General features: G+C 27.0%; 1 protein-coding gene across 2 annotated transcripts in view; it reads left to right on the forward strand.

The window, feature by feature from the left end:
• The window catches only part of LOC122500672 (homeobox protein Nkx-2.5-like), a 33,265-nt gene extending 26,552 nt beyond the window's left edge, over positions 1-6,713 (forward strand). For both annotated transcript variants that reach the window (XM_043609721.1, XM_043609720.1), the window contains exons 2-4: positions 664-770; positions 1,062-1,295; positions 4,014-6,713. In XM_043609721.1, coding sequence (XP_043465656.1) covers positions 664-770; positions 1,062-1,295; positions 4,014-4,669 — 997 coding nt within the window. In that variant the 3' untranslated portion in view covers positions 4,670-6,713. The remainder of the gene's footprint in view (positions 1-663; positions 771-1,061; positions 1,296-4,013) is intronic.
• Positions 6,714-17,806: the final 11,093 nt, after the last annotated feature.

Raw genomic sequence — 17,806 nt, forward strand, 5'->3', positions numbered from 1 at the left:
GGACCCACCGCTCACATATTTTAATCGTCATATTCAAAGAAATACTCTGGTGGCTTCTTGACCAAGTGTCACACCTTTAAACCATCAAACTCATCTCCAAACCATTTTCCGGTGAGAAAGAGAGAGGTATACTTTCAAAATTGGATTGCAGGTCCTTCCAACTTTAATCGCATTGTATTCGCTCCGGCAAACTTTACGTGAAACGGCTGAAATAATAAACGAAAAGCGAAACTAGATCCAATTACAGGTTCACTCAAGAAACTTTACCATTTTAAACTTTCGTCAAAAAAAAAGCAAAAGGGATGAGAAAATGGGTATTTAAACCTTTGAAATGATTATTTCTTTTGTTAATTTTGGATTATTAACCGAAAACTTGGAGTTCTATATAGTATTTGAATAAACATAGAAATTGGGAAACTTTAAACTGTCATTAAAGATCAGAAGTTTTCTGCAGATGTCAAATTGAGACAAAAAGGGAATCAAAAGTGTTGCGGTGCAACGTTTTTGATTCGCTTTTTGTCTCAATTTGTTATCTGCAGAAAAACTGTAATATGAGATTTAATATTTTTAGCTGTAGGGAATTAATTTTGATTGCTTTGCTCAAAGAACCTGATTTACATTTTTCACTTGAAAGTCTAATTTTTGAATGAATTTATGTTGCAGATTGCTGCAGGAAAGTATAAAAATGCCTCCAAGAACTGGGTTCCATATTAGTGATATTTTAGGATCAAATGACACGAAACCAGCGCCGGAAGAAACCGATGTGCAAAGTAAGTGATGTTGTATTTAACCTTAATAAGAATTAATAAGTTTCTTAAGAATTCAATCCTTTGAAATAATTTATCTTTAAATTTATATAAAACAAAGTATCTTTTATATTCTGCAAAGTTAAATTACTGTCGCAGAAATTTAGATTAAAAATTTAAGAATTTTGATTAAAATTCGACGAACGAAAAAATCTGTAGTTTTCGGTTTTTTGAAAACAGTCCGTAAGCTTCATTATAAAGATTAATTAATAAATTCGCTTCGGTTTTTTAAAAGTCAATTTTCTTTATTTCCAGACGGAACAACGGTTTTATCGTCCATGAGCGAAATACCCTTTGCCTATCAGCAACTTTTGGATGCGGCGATGCTTCATCCGTCGGTTCCGGTGCACGGGACGAATTTTAACTTAAACAGGGTTTCTGGACCAACAGCCCCTGGAGCCCCTCCGGGAGGTTTGCTGGGATGCTGGCACAATCCAGTTGTTCCCAATTTACCCTCCTCTTTACCTCAGTCAATGGACGAAGTTGGTGGTAAGTCTCTTATTTTTCTTTACTTAAATCTTTTTCTTCTTTCGTATATACCATTTCTTCTTTCATAATCATTGTTGCGCTCGTATAATCATGATTGAGAAAATTAATGGAATTGGAAACTTTCATTCAAACTTGAAATTTAAATCAGAAATCAAAAGCTTCGTCCCTTTTGTCAGCAAACTAAACTATTTGCTAAAATCCAGATTAAAATTCCACTTCTAATGCGCCAACAAGCAGAAAGATTTAGAAATACCAAAGAAACTGGTCCTTCAAAAGAAGCAAGAATATTCCTTTCTTCATGCTAATTCAATTTAGATCTAATTCCTCTGGTGAAAAAAGAAATTTTATTTGTACACTAAAAATGCTTATGATGACAAAAAAAGAGAGGCGACAATTCCTAAAGCCTAAAATATTTATCAAAAAGAAGAATTTTTTCGGTACGAACTAAAAGAATTTTCGTATTTTCATAAAAATCCACTGGTAATAAATTTTACAAGGAGGCAATCGAAATGTACAAAACCGGATGTGACAATGAGTTAAGAGTCAAGAGCGAAGCAAAAATATACAAATTCTTTAGGCGCGCGTTGCCCAATATCAAACAACCTTCGTTTTTCCTAAAGAGAAACACACACACAGGGGTTTTCTTTCTTCCCCTCTCACTCTAAGGTCGCGGTAAACTGGTCGCCGGGGATAGGTTTCAAGCAACCCTTATTTATTTAGCACCCTCCAATTGGTCCGTGTCGGCTAAGCAGGATCTAATAGGTCTATAAAAGATCCTCGTGTTCTGATGGCGATTGGTTGCCAAAAGGAACAGATGTCCTCTGATCTAGTGCGGGGACAGATGCGTGCCCATGTAGCTAAGATTCGACCGCAGCTTTTCAATGAATTGAATTTCTGTCACGCCCAGAAGCGTATTGTTACAAATTTATAAGGCCACCCATTTTTTTCTCTTCCTCATCCTTATTCCTTCTTTATTAGACTTTCCACTTTACACTTTAAAGAATTAGGGTATAGCGTGTGCGCTATTGCACTAGACAGATTGTCGCATCCGGACCTTTTTTTTATCTTTTTTAAACTTTCCAAACTTTATTGTATGGGATAAACTACTGACTTGCCTCGAGTTTTAAACAGAATTAGTGTTGCTGGAAAACTTCTTAACAAGATTTCAATGGATTGGTTCCTTTTAAATTGGACGTTTCCAAGTTTTATTGAAGCTATTTTTCACGCTTAATTCTTGCCGCCGCTTTGCTATGTATCATTAATTCGAGAATCATTCGAATTCCGTTTTTTTGGGGGACGTTTTCTATATAAATTGACAAATTGCCCGAGTATGATATCACATTGTGCGCTGTTACACAATGTTTATGAAAAGGCTTTAAGACTTTTGTGCTGCTTTTCGACTTTTAAAAATTTATCGTCCAACTGCTCTATCACTATATCTTTTATTGCAGTTGTCGACTTTTATAACAACGGGAAAAGTAGTTTAAATCCTAAAATTTCTATATTTTGACTATGGTTACAATTTAGGAAACCATATATGGCGAACGACAAAAATATTTAAAACCCTCAAAATTTCGATACTTTTGACCATGTTTATAAAATCTAGCAAACCCTCTGCGGCACAATAAATACATTAAAGATAACAGAATTAGAAATTAGTCGAATCGCTGATTGTTGAGCAAGTTCCTAATTGAAATCACAGAGTGACTGTTGGTGCAGAGTAATCTCCCATGAAAACGATACTTTTGATTCTCCATAAGTCCTTAGCATGGGGTCGTGTAGATATCAAATGGGCTTTATATTAGTTCACACCCTCCTCAAGTTTAGGGGTCGAGCATCGTTCCCAAAAGCGTATTGTATCATTCGAGAACGAAACCCACGATACATCGTCCAACATTAAATGTTTGAAATAGCTCTTTTCATCCACAGCATCCGTACTCGGTTTTGATCTGCTATTCTGCTGGTTAAATTCTAGAGGGGGGTTGCAATTCACGGGGGTTTTACTTGTGATGTTTGATGTTAACTAACCGCTTTTTTCGTCCCAATAATATTTCCTTTGTCTCTTCATATATATTTTTATCTATAAAAATAATTATATTAATAAATATACTTTTTCTAACACCTGCTCTGAAAGGAGTCGAACTTTTCTCAACTCTTCTGAATACAATGACGAATGTAAATCACAACCCAAAAGATTAAAAAATACATTTAAGAAATCTGCGGAAAAAGACTGTTGGTGGCAATTAGAAAAGCGGAGGGGATTTAAAAAGTTTTGAAGAGTTTAATATATTGATTTAAAGGTATACATCTGCTCTCGACAAAATTTAGTAATAATTATGAAGGTGTCGATAATCCTAGACTTTTTAGAAGTGCAGCTGCACACTCTTCATAATAAAATTTAGGGTTACTCATCGACCACGTCATTGCCATGGGGGTCTTGTTCTAAATCTCTTCTTCCAACATTCTCTGTATACTAATTACTGCACGTCACTTAAAAAAGAAAAATGAGTCGATTCATTCTCGTAATTATCAGGCATTTCCAATACCCCAAAAGTTGATCCCTTATATACTCAAGTTGATTCAAATTCAATTTGTTTGCTTTTCAATCAACGATTTCAACAAATTGTTTACGTTCCGTTATCACATAGAAAGTTTATTTTACCTAAATTTTTATGATCTAATAGCTTAGTCTAAATAAAAGTTTTTTTCTGCTTTCAGCCCTCCAACAACCAGACTCGACCAGTCCGACGATTTCAGACCTCTCATATCCAAGCCAACGGGAAAATAATCTTCCGGGCTGCAAAGAGGAAGACGAACTTCAAGAAGAGGAACTCGAGGAGGATGAGGATGATGACGAGGACGACGACGAGAGTCGCGAGGAGAAGAAAAAGAATAAAGACTCCGACGACTCGAAATTGAAAAGTCCACGTCAGCGTCGATCTCAAGAAATGGCCGAGGAGGAAGCTGAGCATAAAAAGAGAAAGAGACGAGTTCTTTTCTCCAAGGCACAAACTTACGAACTGGAAAGAAGATTCCGACAACAGAGGTACCTCAGTGCACCGGAAAGGGAACATTTAGCCTCGATTATTCGACTCACACCCACACAAGTGAAAATCTGGTTCCAAAATCATAGGTACAAGACGAAAAGAGCAGCAACCGAGAGAGTCGAGGCTGCTGGCAATAGATTGGATTGTTCGCCAAGAAGAGTAGCCGTTCCAGTTCTGGTCCGGGATGGAAAGCCCTGTCAGTCAAAACTCCTCGAACCGTGTTCGACCGCCGCCGCAGTCGCCGCTGCTGCAGCCTCCGCTAATGCCGCCGTTTATGCCACGCCAAACGGTTTGCCCATGCACTCCTACATGCACCGGTGGTGGTAGTTTTCGGATTGTGATAAAAATCGTGCTGTTCAAACAATGTGGAATAAGAAGCTAATACTTATGTTCAATTGAATTTGATCAAGTGTGTTGACCAACTTTGATCGAATAGTTACTGACCACGTTCCTTTATTCTTAAGAAACAATTTATAAACATCAATAAGTCATCACAAGTCAATATTTCCATCTGATGACTTAATTAATCCTCTGCTGATACTAACGACCATGTCATTTTTGACGCTTGCGAGTCTATCGCCATTCTATGTCAAATAGAGTAGAGAGGTTAATATTCGAACATTTACTTGAACCTCGGTTTCATTGGAAAGTTTGCAATATTTTTAAAATCTGATGAATTGTAATCAGAATCGCAATAACGGCAAAAGAGTATTTTTACTGTATTTCTCATTATCCACACTTCTTATTCCACTTTTTAAATTATCAAATTAATAGAGTTGAAAATTTTTGTAAAAAAAAGAAAATTGAAAAAAAGTGCTATTTGTAAATTGATATAAGTGTCAAGTTCGCGTCGTGGCGCCCACTGCGAAGAAAAACAAGAGTAATTCGGTGCAAATAATAGAAAGACGTCGGGTTCGTTTCTCGATTGAATCGAGGTTTCTGACGTTCTTTAATATCCAGTGTGTCCCAGTTTAGAAATTTTTTAGGCTCAATATGATGACTCTCACATGTATTATTAGTGCTTGATGAACTAAGTAGAAAATAAGGCATACACCTCATATCTATACACACATAAAAAAAGAGGTTAATTATGCCTAAATAGGTAGCAGAATCTCGTGAGTTTTTCACATTGTTGAATGTAATTTAAAAATTCGTCGGCTTCTTTTTTTTCTTAATGCTTTTTTTTCACTCTGTATATCAAATTTGACCATCACTTACAGAATATTTCAAGTATTGATTTTTTTACGATTGATCTCACTGATGGAATATATAGTAAATTTGAAAACTTTTCCCATTCTCCAACATCTCAAATGATTATGTATTCAATTGTTGTAAAGCAACTTTTACTTATTTGAAAATTGACGAAATTTTGTAATGAAAATAAAAATTGACCTAAATTGAATTGCGAAATGTACAGGATGTGTTTGTCGGAGAATTTGAGACACCAAAGAAAAATAAAGCATTGCACATTGTGTTCCTTTTGTTGAACGGGGAAAAGCCTTAAAATGTCAGTTTAGGTCCTGAAAACTCTTTTTATGAGCAACTTTCGTCTATACCACTGACTTTTATCGGAAATCTTACTGCTGAATTTTATACTATGTTAGAGTAAAAGATTCTGTTATGTTCGAAAAGAGAACTTCCTTCTTCAATTCCAAACTTGTTTCGTACCAAACTAACTTTAGCAAAAAGGACTCGGTAAATTGAATAAATGAATCATTTTGTTTACATAAAATGAACAGTCAAACAAAATAGTAGCTACACAAATAATAAACCTAAAATACTTGAAAAATACTTAAAAAATACTAAAAAAAACTAAAACAATTTAAAAACAAAACAAAGAATTTCAATTTACATTCTACGTCCTTTTTGGTAAAATTATTTGTTTGTAATTTTATACAACGTGACACTATTGCTATTCTATAATGTAAATAAATTCTCTATAAAAATCGAAAAATACTATATATTGTATAAGAAAACAGAATCTTTTATATTTGCGTCTGCCTATAAATAAATACCCAAACCTATCTATTAATTCGAAAGTGACGTAGCACGTACGTCTTTAAAAAATTTTTTCCATTAGCGATGTCACGCGACCAAAAGAAAAATCGAAGCAAATTGTGGGTGTCGACGGTGTGTAAATATTTTACTTCGATCATCAATGACGCATCTTTTTCTCACTTAAAAAAATGAAAACATGTTTTCATACGGATTTCAAAGAAATCCCACTGTGCAAAAAACCGGAAGTCATTAAATTTTCTAAAATTATAGGTCATTAATCAAACAGCAATTTTCAATAACAATACCGAAATAAAGATCAAAAAAATGTATAATTAAATATAAAATACTCTTCCTCATGCAAAAAAAAAATAATCCAAAAAGAAAAAATAGAATAATTCAGATTTGAAAAAAATGTGATTAATGATTTATAATTTAAAAAAAAAACTTAAAAATGATTTTAAAAAATCATTTTTCCGGTAAAAATTGTAGTTTATGTATATTTAAGAGAGAAAAAAGAAGATGAGAGTGTGTAGTGTTATTGTAGAAAAAGCAAAAAGGGTTCTTATGCCGTGAATCTTAATTTAATTCGTATTATTAAAACTTGTAAATATGTACATTGTGTATAATATCTATAGTGAACTAATATATCAGACGCATATTTAATAAATCAGATTCATTGAAAAATTATAATTTTTATCATTCGCATTATTTTTGTTTTCCTCTACAAATTCCTCCAAAACTTATCCTTTAAAACATATACGATTGAGAATAAAATAGATTCTATATTTTAACTTCCAATGGGATTTATTAATTTTTCCTCAAATTAAATTTTCATTAAAACAATTTTATGTTATCAACAAAATTGACTTTTGAAATTTTTGAATCGCATAGTTTTTTTAAAAGTATCAAATTGATACCAAAAAGTATAAAAATTTTAGAATATCGTTTTAATCTTTTTAGATAGATTTTAGACATTTTTTTTAGATATTTTAGAAATAATTTCATTTAAATTAAATTATCATATAAAATAAGTACTTGAAAAATTAAAAAATTTTTTAATCTTCTTCTCTTCTTTTTGAATTTTAAAGAGAGACGATCAATAAAAAAATAGCAAACAGAAAAAATCTCTCAGAGGTGAATGAAAGAAACGGAATTTCTCGTCTCGTCTCGCATGGCTTGAACGAAAAATTCGCAACCTTCCCTTTTCCATGGAGCACCGGAAGAGTCCGCAGTTTGAGTGACGCGCTTCCGACTTCCGTTTCCGAGCGGCCATGTTGTTACCGGTTTAGATTTCCTGAGGGCATCCACTGGATCGAAAAGGCAAGGAAACTTTTCGAGGAGCCCCATTAACTTGAATTGCTAATAAAAATTAATAACACTTCTAGGATTATCGTATACATACACAAAGGTCTAAGCGTTAAAGAGCGCCAATTAATTTTAATTAATTAAACGCCAAACTAGATTCTCCCTTATATAGACGCAGAATTACTTTATCCATGAGACAATTATTTTTCACCAAAGAGGATAATTCTTTTTCTTAAAATATAAATTTCCGTCTGATTCCATTTTTGAAATGTACTACTGCATTCTTTATCGAATTATGAAAAAAGGTTAAAAAGGTAGAAATTATCAAAAATAGCTGGTAAAATAAGTAAAGAAGGTAAAAAGGTGACGAACTGATTTTTAATTATGAGGTTCTGTTTAAATTTTGTAACCAAAAAAGAAGAAACTCGAAAAAAAGTGTATTGCGAAAATGATTTTGGTAGAAATCGAACACTCCACCCTTCCTTGCTGACGGTCAAGCACTCTAACCACAGAGCCACTATCGCAATATTTAAAAACTCGAAATAAAAATTCAGAAAACTCGAGAATCGATTCTCGAGTTTTCTGAATTTTTATTTCGAGTTTTTAAATATTGCAAGTCGCTCTAAAAATTAAAGTTTCCAATTACATTTTTTCACAAATTTGAACAATTTCTTTCAATAAATAATTTTTAAAAAAGAAAACTATAAAACGATATATGTAATTTTTTTTTCTGAAAAGAATATTGAGCGCACATATCGCGGTACACGATAAAGACATAAACCATATCATTTTTGTAGCGAAATACAAGAGTAGGAGGAGAAGAAGAAGAAGAGATTAGGTCCCTCCACAGTCACTCGCGGATTGGACGATGACATTGCAAAATAAATGGGGTGGACAGCGGCCGGCATATGCTTTCAGAAAATAGCGCATACATACAGTACTTATGTACGTCATCAACCCTATAGAATATTCTACTGGAAAACGTGTGAAATGGCTGTGCAACCAACCGGAAGTCACAGATAACATTCAAGCTTGATGCTACTGCTATGATTTATATGACCACCTCTAATCTTGATCTGGACACAGGTCACCAGTCACCTTTGTCAAGTATTGGTACTGAAGTGACTTTTTCAATAAATCTATATACCTATTTATATTCAATTTCATGAAATATATAAAGTCGAAATCGAAAATAATATCGAAATAAAAAAAAATATAAAATATATACGTTTATATTTAAATAAATATTTATCTTTTTTTAAATTCTATTATTGCATTACTAAAGCAAAGAATAATAAAACAAGAAATATTGGAAGAAAATAGATTATTTTTTACTGTAAACCTATCCTGTAGTTTATGAATTTTTTTACCATTTATTTGTTAATGTATTTTATAATATTCTTCATTGTATTACTGAAACAAAACGATTTTGTATTAGCACAAAGAATTACACTATTTTAGATTAAATTTATTTTTAAGCAAAAATTTTTTTTATATACTCCATTCGTTTTATTTTGTTTACGAGAGAATTTTCATGCCATCTAGGCGGCAATTTAAAGAACTTTTTTGGCGCGAAATTCAAAAAAAATTTAATTATTAATACATTAATATTATATAATAATAATCGAGAAAGAAATTAACTCAATAACTAGAATTTTGACAATAAGAGAATTTTCACAGGACAGGAAAATAAGTAAAATATATGTAAGTATAATTTTTAGAAATAATCAATTATATTTTGTCCCTAAAGTTCTGAACGTTCAAATGAACGAATTTTTTTTTGTAACTTCTTTTGAAATTTGAACTTTGGTAGAAAATATTAATTTACAAATTAGAAGATAAATTATTTTTTTAATACATTTGTTTTTTATTTTTCATTAAAAGATATTGAAAAATATCGAAAGGGAAAAAGTTTTCGTTCATTTCAACGTTCAAAACTTTAGACATATTATTTAAACGCAATTATTATTGTATTTAAATAATTAAATTCTCATTCAACTTTTTGATAAGAATTGATTTGAAAAAGAATTTCAATCAAAATTTTAGAAAATATTTCAAGAATTAAAAGAAATTAGTAGAAGTTCTAATTTTAATTGAATTTTAAAAGATTTGAAAGTGTATTTTGAAAATTTAATTTCTGCTGGTCAACAAAATAACAATAAGTATTTAAATATTTATTAATTAAAAATTAATGAAATTTTGAAAAATTTTATTTAGAAATTCTGAGAAAGTGAGCTGTTTAAAAAATCGTAATTAAAATTTTTTGAAAATAGTTGAATTCCCGAAAATATTTTTAAAAAATTAAAAATATATTAGGAAATTTTCTCAAATTGGATTAAAATAGATTTTACTTTCTCCCTGTAAAAAAATATTTTTGAATAATGTATTTTTTTTAAGAATTATAACAAAAAATTGGAAAGACAATTAAATTTCACAAAAATCTTTATTGTATTTGAATAATTCAATTACAGTGTTGAATTCTAATAAGAATTGATTAAAAAAAAATAATTTCAGTACAAATTTAAAAAAACAATAGAATATTAAAAGCGTTATAACAGAAACTTTAAGAAATAATTAAATTTTAAAAGTTTTTCAGATAAAATTTTTTTTTAAATTTTGATAGCCGTAAAAGTATAATAATATTTAAATATTTGTTTACAAAAATTATTAATTTATTATCTTCTTTTAAAAATTGTTGAATTTTTGAATAATTTCGTTCAAAAATTCTAAAAAATAATTGTCTTTTGTAAAAGTTGGAGTTGTAATTTTTAGATATAATTTAATTTCAAAAGATCATTAAAATTATTTGAAATTTCAATTAAAATGAATAACAATAAATTTTAAAATATTTGTTTAACAAAAGATATTGAAATTTAATAATTTAATGTAGAAATACTAAAATAAATTTATGTTTTTGAAAAATTGTGATTAAAATTTTTTTGAATATAACCGAATTTCTGAAAATAATTATAAAAATTGAAAACAAATTACATTTTCTCAAATTGCATTAAAATAAATTTTATACTTCAAAGATTTTTATCTTCTCTCTTTAAAAAAATAATTTAAAACATTATTGTATTTTTTGAAGAATTGTAACTAAAAATTTGGAAAACAACTAAATTTTACAAAAATATTTGTATTTAAATTTTAAATAATTCAATTATCATTGAGTTCTAATAAAAATTGATTTAAAAGAGAATTTTAGTTAAAATTTTGAAAAATAATTTAACATATTAGACTTTTTAGAAACTTAATTATTTCTTAAAATTCCTGTTGTATAAAACAGGAATTTTAAGAAATAATTAAGTTCCGAAAAAGTTTTTAAATTGAAATCTTTTTAACATATTTTGATAGTCATAAAATTATAATAATATTTAAATATTTGTTTAAAAAAAATTATTAATATATTATCTTCCTTAAAAAATTATTAAACTATTGAATAATTTTATTCAAAAAATGACGTGAATGTAATTAATTGACTTTTGAAAAAATTGCAATTGTAATTTTTAGAAATAAATTAATTTTAAAAAGTTTTACATTGAAATTATTTGAAATTTCAATTAAAATAAATAACAATAAATCCTTAGATATTTGTTCAACAAAAATTTTTGAAATTTTTAAATTATTTAAAATTTAACGTAGAAATTCTAAAAAAAAATTACGTTTTTGAAAAATTACAATTAAAATTTTTTTTTCAAGATAATCGAATTTTCGAAAATAATTATAAAAATTGAAACAATTAAAACTTTTGACAAATTTCATTGAAGTAAATTTTTTTATTCGAAAGAATTTAATTTTATTATTTTTAAAAATTGTTTTGAAATATAATCGTATTTTTAAAGGATTATTTTTCAAAAAATTATATTTTTTAAAGAATAATAAATTTTTATTAAATTTCGAAATAAGAAAGTTTTTAAAGTTTTTTTTTCTTTTTTTTAAGTTTTTGTAGTTTTTGTAACAAACAAAAATCGATTACTATTTAACTGTTAAGATAAAAATATTGTAAATTTATGAGCCTGACAATAAAAGAAGTTATCATTTGGAACACTTTTTCAATCAAAGACCCTCGATGTAAGTGGCTAAAATTACTAAATTGTATATTGAACTCTAAACCCGAATTAAATTGTGTGATTTATTACATTAACACTTTCAGTATAATAACTAACAAAACTTTCGCTATGCCACAAATTAATATACAAATTAAATATTTATGATAAAAAAAAAAAAAAAAAAAAAAAAAAAAAAAATCTGTAAATGAAAAAATAACTGTATCTCACTGCACCCTTTCGTAAGAATTATTCCAATAATCATACACGTTGCATTAGTCTAAATTACTTCCAATAATAGAATTTGACATCTCTCACGCGGTTAATCGCGTGTATCAATGAGGCCCGATTCACCGGACCAGTGGATTTTATCTGACAAAATGTGGAATTCTATCAGTCGAAAAAAAAAAAACAGCAGCCGAAGGGTCAGTAAATCGCGGAGTTTCGATCAATAGGACAAAATAAATTGATAGTTGTCGACCGGCGGGACGTCCCCTAATATTTCCGAATCTAATCGAGGGGGTGTATATGCACTTTCGCAGAAGAAGATAAAGAGAGAGGGAAATGTAAAAATCCTCCAGAAAATAGTGAAATAGGGTGAAACAGAGAATAAGAGAGAGAGAAAGGGTCAATGAAAAAAAAAAGAAAAAACGAAAAAACTTGAACAATATAGTTAAGGGTCAGGGACTCGGGGCAAAGCCGAGGACATCGTGTCCGGGGGTGTTTTATTGGCCGGTTTCCGTGGGGTGAAAATTCGCGTAACGTACGAGATGTTTTCCTGAATTCTCTTATTTAACTCTATGAATAACAGTCGTTTGATTCTACTTTCTCCGCTCTTTTGTTCGAATTCGATTATCGCTATACCAGTGGTATTTTTTTAATTTATCTCTTCTATCTTATTGTTCATTTTTACATTTTTATTACTTTATTTATTTATTTGTTTATTTAATGAGATCAAGTTTACATCAAATTTATTTATTAGCAACAATTCTTACTACCTTTTTTAAATAAAGGTTTATTAGCAATTTTAAAAATAATAGAATTTGAAAATTTTCTAATTTAAATTTTTGTTGAAAACACTAAAAAAATTCAATTTTGGAGAAATTACAAATAATTGCAAAAATTCAATTATTTAAAAAAATTTTTAATAAAATTTTCTGCAAACATTTAATTTTACTATTTTCATAAATAATAAAAATTTCACAGGAATTCAATTATTTTCATAAAAAATAATTTAAAATTCTAGAAAATAATAATTTAATTAAAATGATGAAAGTAATAGTTACAGTAACAATATTCTTTATAATATGAATGAATGATTTTATCTCTCGGTCATCATTAATTATTATAAGTTGTTTAATTTAAAAAAAGGTTTGAATTTGAATCTTTTGAATGATGTCTTAATTCCTGTGGAAAATCCTGTTTCAAAAATTAGATTAAAAATAGAAATTGTGCAAATATTTTTCTTCTTTCTCTAAGACAAAATAATAATTTTATTAAAAAAAATTGCGATTCATAAACAAAAATAATGCAAAATAAATCCATAATAAATTTTCTATTTCTTAATCACAGTAGTTTAACAATTTCCTAATTTTCTTCAGAAGTATAAAGAACAAAAATAATTTCCATTTGATAAAATATAATATTTAACAAAATTTTAGTCGCTTTAATGAAAAGAGGGGAAAAAAATTCTAATGATTTCTATTTGTCATTACAATTTTGAATTAATTATAAAATAAAAATAATTATAACATTAATTAATTAATTAATAATAATAAAGTACAAGTTCTTGTCATCCATACGCAGTTTGAAGTTAAATGTTGTTTGATTTTGTTTCTGAACTTTTTTTATAATTTTTCTTTGAAATATTTTCAATTTTAAAATTAATATATATATATATATGGAAAATCATCGAATTGTTGCAACGAATTTTATCAAAAAATTTTATTTTTTAGGAAAATAACTGAATTCTCGCAAAGAATTTTATTAAAATTTTTAAAAAACCAAATTAAATTCTTTTAAAGAATTAAAAAAAATTTTTTTTTAACTAATGGAGTTCCTTTAAAAATTTTAATAGAAAATTTTTATATATTTAATTGAAAATTTTAAAAGCAATTGAATTTTATGAAGAAGAATTTTATTAAATGTGAATTGAAAATAATAGAATTCTTGCGAAGAATTTTACTATTTATAAAAAAAAGTTGAATTGTTTCGAAGAATTTATTAAAATTTTAGGAAATAATTGAAATTTATGGAAATATTTTAAAATATTTAAATTCATCCGATAGGAATTCAATTAAAATTGTTTTGAAAATAATTGAATTCCTTCAAAGGATTTTACTTATTTTTAAAAATATAATTGAATTATTGCGAAGAATTTCACTAATAAAAATAATTAAAATGTTTCAAAGAATTTATTAAAATTTTAAGAAATAATTAAATTGTTATGAAGAATTTTATAGAAATATTTCAAAATAATGAAATTTTTTCGGGAAATTCAATTAAAGTTGTTTCGAAAATAATGGAATTTCTTTAAAGAATTTTATTAAAATTAAATATATATTCCAAATAATTGAATTTCTTTAAAGAATTTTATTATTTTTTGAAAATAATTGAATTCTTTCAATTTTTTTTGACGAATATTTATTTAAAAATTGAATTGAAAGTAATTTAAGTTTGATGTAGAATTTTTTAAAATTATTTTGAGAATAATTGAATTATTTTTAGAGAATTTTAAATTCCTGTTGAAATTGCATATTTTATGGAAATTTTTGAAAATAATTAAATTCCTTCATGTAATTTTATTTAAATTTTATTAAAAATAATTTAATTCCTGCAAAGAATTTTTGTATTTATAAAAATAGTTGAATAGTTTCGAAGAATATTTATTAAAATTTTAGGAAATAATTGAAATTTATGGAAATATTTAAAAATGTTTGAATGCATCAGAGAAATTCAATTAAAATTTTTAACTAAAAGTGACAAAATTGATGTCGAAATTTTTTACAGTATTAATTAATAATGTAAATTAACAACCCTATTATGATTCAAGTACAATTTACTAATAAACAATTTTTCTGTTGAAACTGACATAATTATTAGTAGGAAAAAAATAAATACTGAGAAGGAAATACTTTTTTTAAATTTAAGTTAGTATTATTTATTAACAGTTAAATACATTCTTAGTTACATTGACATTTAACTATTAAATAAAAAATATTTTACCATATTAGGCAATCGTTTATATAAGGATCTACAATTTTTTTGTTTTCTTCAATTTTTCTGTTTTCTTCAATTTTTTTGTCTTCTTCAATTTTTCTGTCTTCTTCTATTTTTTTGTCTTCTTCAATTTTTCTGTCTTCTTCTATTTTTTTGTCTTCTTCAATTTTTCTGTCTTCCTCAATTTTTTTAGCTCGTCTACATCCACCGTCACAGTTACATCCAAAAATATTACAACTTCCTACACCACAAAAACTTATAGTTACAGTACCATCTTCACAATATACTTTTCCGCAAAGATTAAAAGTACTAGAGAAGCTAGAGCAGTCTGTAGAATAACAGCATTCCGCACGACACTCATTAGTAAATAGTACTAATGTTACAATAAATATGAGCGAGTAAATTTTTAACATTCTTGATATTTCAACTGTTTTTTTTATAAATCGGATTGCAGTTATTGAAGTATAGATTTTCAAAGTATTGTTTCAATGTTTGTTTCTATACTCTTCTAATCTATGGTTACTGAAGAATTTTGCCGTGTTTCATACTCCAAGAGTGCAGTGTAGAAAAATAAAAAATTTAAATTTACTTAAACTTTATTATAAGTATTAATATTATTATTATGACTCATATACATATAAGCTAAAGAATGGTTTAAATTTATTGTATTGCAGATTTAAATTTATAGGCATAACTTCAAACAGATATCATATACACTAACAGGGACATTAAAAAAATATTGCTAAAGTTTCGAACAAACTATACTGCTTTTTTGTATTTTATTTAAAAAAAAAATATTTTGTAATATTAGAAAAATTAATCATTAACTTCTCTCTAAATCTCAAGGACTCAAGTTAAAATATTTACTGATTCAAATTAAATTTTTATTACAATATTTTGGCGTTACTATCAAAAAGCTTAATTCTAAAGTTTCTAAATGTAATATTTAAGTTTTAAAATTTTATATTTAAGTTTTGCAATCAGTAATTTATAAAAGTATTTTAGATAAAAAATATTTCATTCATTCGAACGTTCAAAACTTGTGGATTAATTTTAAAGTGCGATAAATCAGAAAATTTAAACTACTTCAAAACACTTTGTAGTTTAAGAAGATCTCATTAACTTTTCTAAAAATAAATCTCATTAATTAAAAAAATTAATTGAATTAAAATAAATTAATCAATAAATATATTGCGTTCATTTCGTTCAAAATTAACATTGTTGAAGTTAACAAAGTTTATAATCGCAACTTTATCGAGGAAAAATGTTTTTTCATTAAAAATTTAATTTAGAAAAAAAGATTATTATTATAGTCTCAAGTTCACGATTCGCATTTTTTCATACACGATTCAATGTGACTTTTTTACTTGATAACAAAAGTTATTGCTAAAAATGAGTTTTGACATTGAGAAAAATTATTGCAAACTTATCAATTTTTAACATCTGTCTTTTTCTACAAAATATTATCAAAATTCGTTTAGAAATTCTATGGAATTATTTGAGTAAATTTCTACAGAATGTTTACTAGATTTCACATAGAATTATTCTATATTTTACATAATTTGGGCAAAAAGTGCATCAAAGTGAAATTTTAATATAAAAAATGCTAAAGTTTAAAAAAACGTAAGTGAAATTTTATTTAATTTCTTAACTTCTTTTTAATTAATTATTATAACTATACTACAGAAAATTTACTATTTACTATGTAAAATTTAAACTGTTAGGAATTTTTGAACCCTCTGACAACTTCGACTATTACCAATGTATAATATAAAAGTTATAATAAATAATAAGTATTATTATTGCGATTGTAAATAAAAAACCCTTATTTTTTAAGTAAATTTTATTATTTTTAAATTAAAAAACCAGCTTTTAGTTATAATTAACATGTAAAATTATTAGTAAAAAAAAAAAGTGAGAAGGAGAAATAAACATTTTGTAAATTTCAATCAATATTATTTATTATCAATTAAATAGGTATTCTTAGATTACTGACGTTTAACTATTAAATGAACAATATATTACATCATTAAACAATCCTTTTTACAATTTATTTAGCACCTCTACATCCACCATCACAGTTACATCCAAAAATATTACAACTTCCTACACCACAATATCTTCCAGTTGTAGTACCATCTTGACAAATAAGTGTTAGGCAATCCTTTGAACCAATAAACGAATAGTGGCCCTGAACGCAGTTGTAATCGTTCTTAGAACCGTAACAACATTCCCCTCGACACTCATTAGTAAATAGTACTAATGTTGCAATAAATAAGAGTAAGTAAATTTTCAACATTCTTGATATTTCAATTCTACTTCTTATTAAATCGGATTGCACAGTTTTGAAGTGTAAATATATTTCAATTCTCTTCGATACTTGGTTACTAATGTAAAATTTTGCCGTGGTTTATATACCAACAGTGCAGTGAAAAACAATAAAAGATTATTTTTATCGCTTAAACTTTATTATTCTGATTCGTAGACACGTGCACTAAAAAATATTTTAAATTTGATTGTTTTGCTCTACTGTTTTTAACTTGTATTTCATTTTTAAAAAATTATTTTGCATAATAAAAAAACTTAATCATTAATTATTCTCTAGTTCTCAAGAAATTTTAACTAATTCAAAACGATTTGTAGTTTAACAATAGATCTTCTTAACATTTCTTACAAGTCCCATTACTTGGCATAGATAAATTAATTTAATTAAAATAAGTTAATCAATAAGTATTTTGTTCCAATTTAATGTTAGTGAAGTTAACAAAATGTTTTTTTATTAAAAATTTAATCTAAAAAAACAAGATTATTATTACAGTCTCAAGTTCACGATTTGCATGTTTTCATACACGATTCAATGTGACTTTTTAGTTGATAACAAAAGTTATTGCTAAAA

Source organism: Leptopilina heterotoma, unplaced genomic scaffold, assembly GCF_015476425.1.
Source record: "Leptopilina heterotoma isolate Lh14 unplaced genomic scaffold, ASM1547642v1 Lhet_19, whole genome shotgun sequence".
NCBI classification, from domain to species: Eukaryota; Metazoa; Arthropoda; class Insecta; order Hymenoptera; family Figitidae; genus Leptopilina; species Leptopilina heterotoma.